Raw genomic sequence first — 11925 nt, forward strand, 5'->3', positions numbered from 1 at the left:
AAATAAAATTTGAGGGATTGCAATAACCTCTAAGTTCCTGTTCTGCTCTTGATTCTTTGTTCTTCGAGTAAGCTAAGTTTTCTAAATACCATTTAAAAGGCATCTTTACAAGCTGTCTGAGAGAGACATGAAACTGAAGCTGGACAAAACATCTGCAATAAGCATTATTGATAGATGTAACAACCTTGCCAGTGCCACACTATCAAAAAAAATAAAATTAACAATTACAATTATCTGATTCGTTTCTTCTGTTATTCACTACATAGAGCGCACTGTAAACTATCTCCGAAACTTTTCTGTTCATCATCATACAGATAAATCGGATTATTAGACTTGAATGAGAAAAAAAAATAGGGAAGATTGAAAGAACAGAAACACAAACTGACCACAGTCACACCCTAATCAAACATCTACTTTGATGTGGCAAAGCAACCCCTTGACAGAATACAGAGTGACATGCTTCTTCACAAACCCACTATAGTCTTCACCATTTCCTGTTTTCTCTCTATCTCTCTCTGCAAACCTTCAAATCACAAGCATTCATCTTCGAGGGGGGTCTATAGTCCGAACATTAGCTCCTGTCATTCCTTCAATTCGATCTTTGGTTATCTCCACAAAATGACCCACAATCTCATGAAACTGCTTCAGCCCAGAAAGTGGCAGAATTATGGAGGACCTATCATTACCTGCAACCTGCATTTCGACAACATTCCATCACGATTTCAAATGGACACCATAAGCCTTCACTTCACAACACAGAATCATGGATACGTGGCTTTCCTGACCCAGTATAGGGGCAGTGCCCATTGGCCATTGGTACCTCTTCTTAAATAGAAATTTACATTCTATCAAATATTAATCACTCCACCCTTCCCACGGCCAAAAAAGAAAAATAAGAAAAACTCTTATTGGACTATAATTAAAACTTCTCTTAAAATCTCACCTCAGAAATCCTCAGAAAATGACCTCTGTTGTTGCTACCCAGATCAAAGAAGAATCTTTTCTGATCAACTCTGATTACCTTTGATACCCCCAGATTACCAATTTCATCCTGTGGGGGCAGTTCAACCGATCTGTCTACATTCAGTTCAGAAGTAGGCGCGGGTGATTGGCTACTGTGCCCAGATATGAAGCCAGCCCCTACGTCATCAGAAAGTCCAGCAAGTTGCTCTGAAGTTTCAGAACTTTGCTGTTTTGGCAAGCATAAAAACAGATGGATGAAATAATACAAGTGAGACCCCCTTAATAAATGAGAAAGTTTTTCTTTTTAGTGGAAGAAGGGAAAGTGATTGCACATGTAACACCGCATCACCTGATTGGGCAGCATAAAAAGTCTTGATGCTTCATTTATCTCAGCCAGAATGTTCCTAAACGCTGCCCACCCTTCATCCCGCGAACTTCCAGCAGGAATAATAATAGTACTTCGGTTTCTACTGACAGAAGCTTCAGACACCTGTACAAGTATGTCTATTAGAGAAGTGAACTTCGATCATTGTAGCAAGTTGAATAGTCCCTGAAGGGGAAAAAATGTACAAAGAACACCGATTTCCTTTTTGTTTTTTTCTCAAAGTGACGGCATGCTTAATGTCTGAAAGTTCTGCTGCTCTGTCACTCTTGCATATGTTCAATCATTCTTCTGCACGCAAATTACATCTCCTAAAAGGAAAAAAGCTAAGCAGACTTTGTATAACTTACCCAGGAGTTTTGAAAGAATGAGCAAATGCTAGTGAAGATCAAAAAAATATGTCAAGACATTATTACATTCTTTTCCTTGATAGTTTTTCTTCTCATATTTCATTGAAGCATAAATATGGCTTTATCTCTCTTCTTTTTTTAGGTGATAAACTTTATATAGGATGAAGTTTCTTTATCATGCTCCATTACTTCCCATCAAGTTTCCTCATTATACAAAATTACAACATACAAGTTAGGAGATTTTGAACCATGTTTTGACTTTGTGGCATCAACAAAGACTCCCAAAAATAAGGGGTGTATAAAATAAATTATACAATGACAGAAAGAAAGGTTTTGAAGCTGAAGGGAACAGTAAATTTGATAAAATATACAGCTTCTTTAAAGGAACTTTCCATAAAAGTGGATTTTCAGGACATGCATAGCAATTCCTCTAGTAGAAATCTGATCATCCCAAGGGATGGTGATTTTGATGCAATGGCCACGAATAGCCTAAAATGGTCTTATAGGTTGCAAGTTCATACTAGGTTCTGGATCCACTATAGATAGGAAAGACAACTTGATGTGGTCAAGCTAGAAGAAAGTGAAGGTTTTGAAGAGTTAGATGGGGATCTGCCAAAGTTAGATAGGGGTTTGCCACCAACAGGTATGCAGATAGCTTACCAGATGCATTTATAGATTTGTGAGACAGAGCTACGCCCAAACCAATAACTTAGCAATAAAAGGCCATAACTTTCAATCCCCCAATATCAGGTCCCGAAGATATTGTTTGAGCCAGCATTGTTATTTTTCTGAATTTTATGTTGTTTTTGGATATCTTGTTATTTTTTTCTTTTTATTTAAGGATTCTGATTTTCTTTTCTTGTTAAGGTCGGTTTCTGAGATATAAACCTCTTAGAGAGGCAGAATATATCAAACTTCATTATGATAAATAAAACTAGGGTTCTTGTTGTGCTAACCCTATTATGTCAAACTCTGTCATTCTTGTTGTTGTCTTCTTTGTTTTTGTGTTTCCATCTACATCACAACTCATACAAATTTCTTTCACTAATTGGAGTTGGAAGGTACGAGCAAATCAAACATTTCCTAGAAGAAAGTACGTTCTTGAAAAGAGTTGGCAGCTTGCAAACTATATTCATTGTACAGTTGATAGAGTAATGCTCAGAGAACTTATATAAAGGCGATTGCAGCTCCCTGGAAACTCTCTTCCTAATAGCATGTCCATGTGCAGCATCGAATGGTCACAACAGAGGAGAGTTTACGAGAACAGTAAGACCTAGGCAAAAATCTTGTTTCCATTTTGCTCTTGTGATTTAGAATGACCAATGTTTAGACATATAGATGTATCTAGACTTTTGCTGAAACATCCAAAACTGGGAAATGTTCAAACTCTTTCATGCAAAAGCCTGCCACTACATGAAGCCTGGTTGTATGAATCCTATACTCTGCAAGGATTGTACGAGATTATTGATACCCTACCAATTTGTCCCCTTTTTTTACGGAAGAATAGCATAAGAGCATGGAAGTTGACCATTTAACAGCAAGTGCAAAGATAAAATCCTGTCCATGTGTATGTTCTTAACAGTTCTCAAAGACAGCGCCGAGGTTAGCCTTAATTTCAAGTACAGCATTATTATTATATAGGAACTAGTTATTAGTTGGAGGAAAAAATAAAAAACTACTAGGAGGGAAATATACAAAATTTTGGAGAATGAGTTTCTCCAAAAGAACAAGCTAGAGGCAACCAAAAGAAGGGAAATAAAAGCACCCTCGGATCTTCAGGAATATGGGTAAATGAAGTGCCTATAAAGGCTCTTGTTGCATCATAGCGGAGTGAAGAAGAAGTGCTTATCCTATTCCTATCCTGGGTAAATAAATTTAAGGAGATGACAAGAGTAAAAGGAGCTGTAGTCTCGGCAGCTGCTTCATGAAGAAGAGCCCACGGAGTGGCAGAATGATATTTTATTGAAGTAGGAGGTTAAGAGGTGGCAAGCCCTCTCAATTCGATGTTGGGATAGATAAAAATAAGTACCAGGTAACGACATAATCTCTCTCTAAACCTTAAACCCTAGACCATGCCACGGAGCATAAAAGGCTGTGTATAGATAAGCATGGCTTGTTGTCGGGTCTGCTTAACAGCAACAAATAAGAAGCATAGCATAGCACAGTGTCACAGCAAATAGATTGAGAATCAATGTGGTTATTAAAAGCAATTAAAATAGGAAGCATAGCATAGTTTTATTTTATTATGTGGGGAGCAACGATTTAAATTTTGGAGGGGGAACAGTGTACCTTCAAGAAGCGGCCCCTTCTGTTTTCACCAATGTCAAAGTAGAAAACCTGACAGTAATGGAAATGGGAATTAATTAATTGGAATTTGGAATGAATGGTAACGCTATTAGTGATTAGAGATAGTGGTAACAGAGAAGGAGGTGGAATTAAAAAGAATGCCTTGGTGTCGAGCTGCAATTCCTTGCTAAAGAGGTCCTGATCATCAGCAGAATTATCAACGTAGTGATTGAAGAGATCCAAGAACCAAGAAATCCCAGAGAAGGGGACGATGATGGTGGACCTGGTGGCTGAAGTCTTCTCCGATATCTTCAGGTAACGACCCCGAGGATTCTCTTTTAGATCAAAATAGAAAAGCTTGTGTTCCACTTGTAGAGTCTTACACATGAGCTCAACATCATTCCCTCCTCCTCCACCCGCTGCTGCTGCTCCACTGCCACTACCTCCACCAGAATTCCCCTCCATCTAGTCTACTAAATAATAATAAGTTATTTTGATTTTTTTAAAAAAGGACTGGTGATGGAGGAGGTAGATCTGAAAGATAACGATAGATTGCGACACGCTCCAATCGGGAAGAGCAGGAGCAGCAAAAACAAGAACAACAATAAGAAGAGTAAGATGTGGAAGTTAGAGGTTTAGGAGGAAGATCGAGGAGGAGGATGGCGTAATAGAATTTTGGTTTAGGGTTCGGAGAGAGAAGAGAAGAGAAGAAGGGAAGGGGAAAAGGAGAAACTGAAGCAAGAGGGATAGTGAACGAACCACCATACCATTGACTTGGCCCCATTTTCATTTGGTTTTTAAAAAAACAAAAAATAAGGAAAATATAATAAGACAGCCAGTCTAGTCTGTCTGGTAAAATAAAATTTACAACTACTTACTTCTCTCTGTCTCTCCCTCTCTGTGAAAAGTGAAGTGAAGTCTCCCTCCTCCAACCCAGTGAAACTCTTGTGAGCTGAACTCAAGTCAAGGACTGAACTGGACGACTAAAATAACAACAAGACAAGGCTTTTATTTATTTTTTTATTTATTTAACTGCTCGCTTGGAGTTGGCGAGCAAGCAGGGCCCTTAATTTGCACAATTCCCTTGTCTTGTTTACCCCATCTATGCATTACTATTACTTATTTATTACAATCCAGCCCACTCCTGTCCTCTTCTTTTTTCTTTTTTTTCCTTCAAAAAAAATAAAAATAAAATATAGGATGCAATTCTACTTCTAAAGGTTACTAATCCAACTTCCGGTGGCGTTGGATAACTAAATGCTGTAACCATCTCAAAGCCTGCCGTACTTCACATGTTCAGCAGTCAAGCAATAATACTCACATTGACATGGGAATGGCTTCGACATCTCATTTCTCAGCAAGGAGTTGTGTCTTTGCAAAATCTGCATATTTTTCTTGGCCTGTTGGTAGATTTTCATGTTCACACATATCAATTTTCCTTTTCCTTCCCTGCTTCCAATGTTTTGTTTCTGTGCTAATATAATTCCAGGTATGCAGAGTTGGCAAGTTCAGTTGCAAAAATGATGAAAACACAATCAGCCTGTTAATATTGAGGTTCCCTTTTCTTTTAAAAAGACAAGTGAGTTGACAGATAATCAGCTTGTTTGACACTCCTTCCTCCAAAATCCCATGTAGTTCTATTTAAATAATGCTGCTGCTACATTTTGTGAGTTCTCGTTCAGGAAAAATAAATAAATAAATAAAAATACAGACTGGACTCACAGCATAAGAATTTTTTATGCAAGATAGCTTCTAGGATATCCCACTGTTGTAGCCTTGCCAGGGATAGTAAAGTTGAAATGAGCATATTGTATACAGACAGAAAAATAAATATATACATTACACAGGTCGTCATCCACTGGAGCTGCTTCAAAGCATTAAACCATAGAAGAAATCATGGTCAAATCCCAGGTTATAAAGTCCTAATCCTAGAAGAGCACTTGAGCATAAAATCTCGATTTTCTGCATAACAACATGGCATATTCCTGCCCAAAACATGAGCAAATTGTAAGAAGATGAACTGTAACCTTACTAAATAGGAATAACCATGAGATACAAGTTGGTTTTTATTTCATGGAAGTTACCTTAGAGGTTTTGTTTTTAAATGTTAAAGGAAGAAAAAAAAAGGGGGGGGGGATTTGGAGGTTGGCCATTGCTCCATTTATAACCATGAACATGGTCAAGACATGAGAGAAATATTTAGTTTAGACATTGAAGTTTTACCTGTGTTCTGAACTTTTCCTTCTGGTTTACCAAATGGCACAGCTAAGTCCTCATGATTTTCGCTGCTCGTAAATAAAGCTCTTTGAGATTTCAACTGAAGAAGGCCATGTCTTGTCTCTTTTTCCAAGGGTTGAAAGGAGTAAAAACCTTGAGTTTCACTGTCTTCCATATTTGATTCAGTGGGTGCTTGCTGACAGCATGATTTCAGTTCTAACATGGAAAAGGAGACACCGGAATCTCTTTTTGAACAAACAGAAGTAGTATATAACTCAGATGGATAACATTCACTGCACCCACTGTTTTTTAGCAGGAAACAATCTGAACTTTGTATTTTTCCTTCTGGTGCCTGTGTAGTTGACATAGCATTGACCCCGTTGCCATCCTCACATTCTTCAAGTCTAGGAGAACACTCATCTGGTGGAAAAGAGGTGTCATTTTCACTATCCCCTGTTAATGAGCCATCCATGGAATGCTGTATTTGTATCGTTGTTTCCCCTCCAGTTGTCTGTAATGGAGTAGTAACATCGGATCTTGAGTCCTCATTAAATAAATCTCTTAACATCTTCAGTGGTTTTTCAATGACCACTTCTGATATGGGCTTTCCAACTGCCCCTGTAGTTGCAAGATTATTTAATTTATCATGGTTGACAACTTCTTGCTTTGTATACACATAGTCTTGCACTTTCTCGTCTGCTTTGCTCTGTACATCAGTCTTATGTTTCCTCTCTGGAATTGGAACAGCCAAAACCCGTTTTGTCCTTTGACTGCAACTACTTAGAGTGGATTCACTCTTCTGTAGATGCAGCCAATTATCAACCTTCGAAAATTTGATATGGTTAATTTTGTTCATCTGTCTACTGCTATTTTTCTGGATGTGACTGATGCCAACCTTTTGACTAATCGAATTTCCTGGTGCTCTTTCTTGTTCTTGGAGACCATTGGATTTAAAATCAGTTTCGGATGCGTCTTGGCTGCATTCTGTTGCATTATCAGCACTAATTTTCATGTTCAACTCAGCCAAACAGCTAGATCTGGAAATGCTGCGGTCTGAATTGTATTCTGAATGATCCTTTACAGGGAAACTCACTGACTCTGCGCGGTGAGATATTGGTCTTCTCCTTCTTGTCAGGACTGTGTCATCTCTTCCTTCAGAAGTTTGATGCCCCCTCCCAGATTTTCTTTTGCTGCAAATGGTTGGCCTCATAAATCTTGGTACCTTTGATAAGGGAGTCACTGTATTATCTACTATCCTGCTCTTTGTAAGCTGTTCGTTGATTAAAGAATGGAATGCCTGCAGTTGCTCCTTAGACGATGGATTTGTCCCTGTTAGATTTTCTAATTTCTTGTTTAAGTTCTCAATGTCACTTCTAACAAGCATCCGTTCATCTTCAATATGTTTCATCTCTTGCTGCAGATCTGCCATTGCAACTTCCTTTTGCTCTTTCGCTTCCTGATTATCAAACGTTCACCTCATTGGTCAGTTCGTCTATTATTTTATTTTACTAGCTTCACTTAAACTGTTCAATAGAATTTGAAAATCTAATTATGTTCATGAGATTATATTTAACAGACTTCTTCTGGACTCAAAACATAGTCGTGGAAGAGTTTTTGGAGTTAATAACAAGTGACGTAGTTAAATTTTATAATTTGACATAGTCATTTAATCAAAGGTTTTTTTTTTTTCTGTCTACTTACAATTGTATCCTGATCATTTCCTAGATGAACGCTTTTCACCCTTGTTGCAAAATTTAAAGAACATATGGTCTCACACAAATCTTCTTCTCTGGGACTGACATGGACCAGCATAATTGTTTTTGAATCATCACCTGAGGATAGGCGCGGAGGGGACTACATTAGCAAAGAATATTTAGATGGAAGTGAAGAAGATGGTCTATATGACAATGAGTTATTTTCTTCAACAAGTCACGTATCAAGAAAGGAATATATAACAGATATGAGAGAAATAGCTCTGATATAAATTGTTGTTTGAGAATTAGTAGAGCACTAAAACAGAGATGAGAACAAAACACCCCGCGTCTGGTTAGCGGCTGTAATCACATAGATAGGAGTGTGGACATGATTAAGGATAGTTACCTAAAGAATCTTTAAGAACTTGTGTCAGCTTGCTATTCCTGTCAAGAGTAAAACCATAAGTTAGCTTTTAGTTGGGACTCTGGAGAAACCATAAGAACTAGTGACAATTCTATGACTGTTTTAAACAACCAACTGCGGATTCTTACTTTGATGGAAGATATGAACGAAATAGGGCTGAATGGCCAAAAGGCCAAACTCTCATATTTGGTGAGCTCACTGTTACCTGTAAGGTATATGGTGCCTTTTCCTTTGGAGGGCACTAATCACATCCCCAAGAGCAGAGAGTGACAGATTAATGGCTTTCCCTTCATCGAGTCTTTTGCCCCATGCCTTAGTCTTCAATACACGCTCGCTTCCCCCGAGGTCAACTAACCATAATTTATTTGTTTCCCGTCGCCTTTCAGCAGCATCGAAGCAAGTTATTGCTACCCGTATCATGCTATTATGAGCAATATATAAGAAACAAGATTAGAACAGAGGATAATAACTTCCTTTTCTCAAAGGATGTTCTGGAATCAGTACATATATCAAGACCACTGCACGGCTGGCTGTTTTTCAAGCTCTATTCTCGTGCTGAACTGCACTGACTGACATACAACAGTCTAATCAGGTAAAGTCGATTACCAGTGAGATCTGCTGGATGTCAGGTTGGAATTTGTGGAGGCAGTTGTTCTGAATCGGCAACCCAATCTGTACAGCCTCAGAGCTTGGTTGAAGTCGTTCACTTTAATGGCCACAAGGTTGTCAATTTCAATTCCTCCCTTTGGATCTGTTTGAATTGAAAGGCTGTATTTAGAGATTTTGGATCGTGTCAGAAAGGATCGCCTTAATACATTTAAAATGATTAAAAATGCAGCTAGATAACCCCGTGCCTAGAAAACATTTATGACCTGAGAATATACTGTTCTGCAAAGGCAGGTTAGTTACTGATTTATGACCTGTTTCTTACACTGATTCCAATGACTGGTGGATTAGCTTTGTGGACTCTTAAAGAGAACAAACCTTCTGTTAATTCTAGCAATTTCGCTAGTTAAACTTACCAAGGTGGCATCGGGTCTGTAGCTTTTGTTGGTTTGGGGACAAGCAAGTCCTTTAGATGCCCCATGTAAATCTCAAGCATACTGAAACTGATGAGAAATGCATGGTTACAATCCACTGCTTGCTTAAACAGAGCCTCAATAGCCCGTGGCACTATGCCTGTAGTATCTGCACTACCTTCCTATTATTTATTAAACCAAGAACAACATACAGTTAGAAGAGTCAAACGTAGATTGAATACCTTAATCCAAGTAGAATTTTTGTCTTCAGCATAGTGTGTGCCGTTAGGACTCTAGACAAAGGGCTGTGTAACAAATAACCTCTGAAATACCTAAAAATGTTGCGAGTGAAATCTTAGATATATAGTTAGTTCTTACCATTGTGAAAGTTTTTCCTGTGCCGGTTTGCCCATATGCAAAAATGCAGGCATTGTAACCATCAATGACTGATTTGATGATGGGTTCAACTTCTGTAAACACTTCATCTGGAAATTTCCAACTATTAAAGCATGGTCATGTCAAATGAAGATAAAATAGCTTTCTACTTGCTTTTTGTTCAAGGAAGAATAAGAAACGAAATCACCAGAGAAACTTGATCTTCGTCAAGCACCTTGGGAGGAACCTGGATGGAAAACCTTGTCAAAATTGTAACTCTTGCTCTTATTCTCCATAAGCTTTAGAACAACTTCATTTGAATTCGATGCTACAACAGGTCTTAAATGGCCTAAATTCTCCCCAAATGCGATAGGTCTTATTCGACAAAATACACGGATGTTCCCTGCAATGACAAATATGATGATCATATATACAGTTGTAGTTAGTTGAAAGCAATCATCCATGCAATGACTTGTTGGAATGGCGTGAAGTGTCAGTCCAGCAACTTGTCTGCCTCTACTCAAGCTATCAGTCGATATTTAAGGTGACAAAAACATGATCATGATTTCGTAGAAGCCAAGTCTCAATTTATGGCTGTTTCTCTGCACAACTTGATAATTTTTTATGCTCGTTGAATCACAGTAAAGAAACCTGACTAACCTTTCAAGTCCAAGAACTCATTTAGGATCTGCCTCCTCTTTATGTTCAGTTGGTTTATGTGGTTATTCAAGACAGTCAGTTCATCTGTTCACAGAAAAATTTTATAGAAGAGTGAGCAGTAAATATAAGAAGAATAAGGGACACGGGAGCATCTAGATTTAGGAAGAAAAAAAATCTAGATTTAGGAAGAAAAAAAACGAGGGTTTTTCTTTTACCTTGTATTTTTGAAATTGAATCACCATCATCATCGGTATCAGACTTGGTTGGCTGCATGTCAACTGATTTTTCAGATGGAAGGGTTTTTATTGTTTCAGAAACTGATTTAACCCAGTTGGAAGTCAGATGTGCCTCTAGCCCAAGTAGAGAATGAAGGGATACAGCAAGATTTCTAATAGATTTTCCCGAATCCATCTTCTCTGCTTGTCAAGACTAGTCTGTGGAAAACACATATATGGTTTCTTTGTTTCATTCATCTACATGACCTCCAGCCCTTTATTTTAAGTCCACACTCGGCAACTGAACAAGAGAACTGTAGTCCATAAACAGTTGAAATAGTCTAGTTTGAACAAGAACCTTGACTTTCAGAAATAATAAAGATTGAATGCTTCACTTTCTAGAAATGGCTGAAACTATTAAGAAACTAAAACTATAATTAAGAACTGAATAACATTATAGCAAAGGCAGGAGAAATTTCTTGTATGCCAAGTTGTTGAAAGCTTCTATATGCTGCCATTTTGTATTGAAGAAAAAAAGGACAGAAAATGAACTCAAGAAACAGTCAACAATAGTCAGTTGAATGAGACAGGGCAGCTAGGGAAGTAAACAATACAAGAAGATTCAATGTAAGCTCTCTGCTTACTGTACCTCTTTAATTTATTTCCTGCTCAAAAGAAAGATCTACAATGATGCGTTGAATTATATTTTAACACTAATGAATTGAGGAGAAGCACAAAAAGAAATAAAGTTAAATTTTGGGGGATGAGGATTCAGATAAAAGAAAATACCGGTAATATGGCTATGGTACTTGAGAGTTAAGCTCATCCACAACTAACATGGCCGATCCTGGACCAATTAGACACATGCATGATGATACAACATTAACAGAAATTCCTTTCCTTGAAAAAAGAAAAAAGAAAAGGCTTTGAATGGGAACAGAAGTAGTCCTGATGATATGAAATATAGCTAGCAGAAGGGAAGAGAAGCGAATCAGGCTATGGTGGTGGTGTTATGGTGAACTACAAGTAATACCTGTCAAGATTGCTCAAATTATGACAACTGAAAATAACACTGTTTATCTGATCTATCTATCTGAAACCCCATGTGAGAGCCAGCAGAAATGAACACTAAAGCATTCAATTATGTGTTGTGATGCTACTACAGATTATTAATATCGGTGGTCTCTAGCCAACATCGTGACAAAAGGCCTGTCTGCCTTGCCTTGGAGGAATACTAGAGAGAGGAGAGAGAGTTGTCTGTGGTGAAGGGCACATATATACCAAATATGCATACCCAACATATATAGAGGATGCATATGATAATTCACACAGCCAGCACT

The 11925-nt window shown here is 38.0% G+C and overlaps 2 protein-coding genes across 3 annotated transcripts; both read right to left on the bottom strand.

Annotated features, from left to right (window-relative positions):
* Positions 1 to 204: 204 nt before the first annotated feature.
* On the bottom strand, positions 205 to 4716 carry LOC118032745 (transcription factor Pur-alpha 1). Its single transcript, XM_035037537.2, has 5 exons — positions 4144 to 4716; positions 3985 to 4032; positions 1313 to 1453; positions 944 to 1189; positions 205 to 693 (listed from the first exon to the last, which is right to left on the bottom strand). Exons 1-5 carry the CDS (start codon positions 4444 to 4446, stop codon positions 541 to 543), a joined length of 891 nt encoding a protein of 296 aa, XP_034893428.1. The 5' UTR covers positions 4447 to 4716; the 3' UTR covers positions 205 to 540.
* Positions 4717 to 4783: 67 nt separating this feature from the next.
* On the bottom strand, positions 4784 to 11925 carry LOC118032743 (kinesin-like protein KIN-14T). 2 transcript variants are annotated; one of them, XM_035037533.2, is made up of 12 exons: positions 11375 to 11925; positions 10586 to 10886; positions 10371 to 10454; positions 9946 to 10113; positions 9714 to 9820; positions 9339 to 9517; positions 8923 to 9084; positions 8522 to 8737; positions 8299 to 8336; positions 7900 to 8030; positions 6205 to 7654; positions 4784 to 5966 (listed from the first exon to the last, which is right to left on the bottom strand). In XM_035037533.2, exons 2-12 carry the CDS (start codon positions 10779 to 10781, stop codon positions 5851 to 5853), a joined length of 2847 nt encoding a protein of 948 aa, XP_034893424.1. In that variant the 5' UTR covers positions 10782 to 10886; positions 11375 to 11925; the 3' UTR covers positions 4784 to 5850. The 2 variants fall into 2 exon arrangements, with proteins under 2 accessions (XP_034893424.1, XP_073268206.1); XM_073412105.1 differs by having other exon boundaries at positions 10586 to 10899.

The sequence above is a fragment of the Populus alba genome, chromosome 1 (genome assembly GCF_005239225.2).
Source record: "Populus alba chromosome 1, ASM523922v2, whole genome shotgun sequence".
NCBI classification, from domain to species: domain Eukaryota; kingdom Viridiplantae; phylum Streptophyta; class Magnoliopsida; order Malpighiales; family Salicaceae; genus Populus; species Populus alba.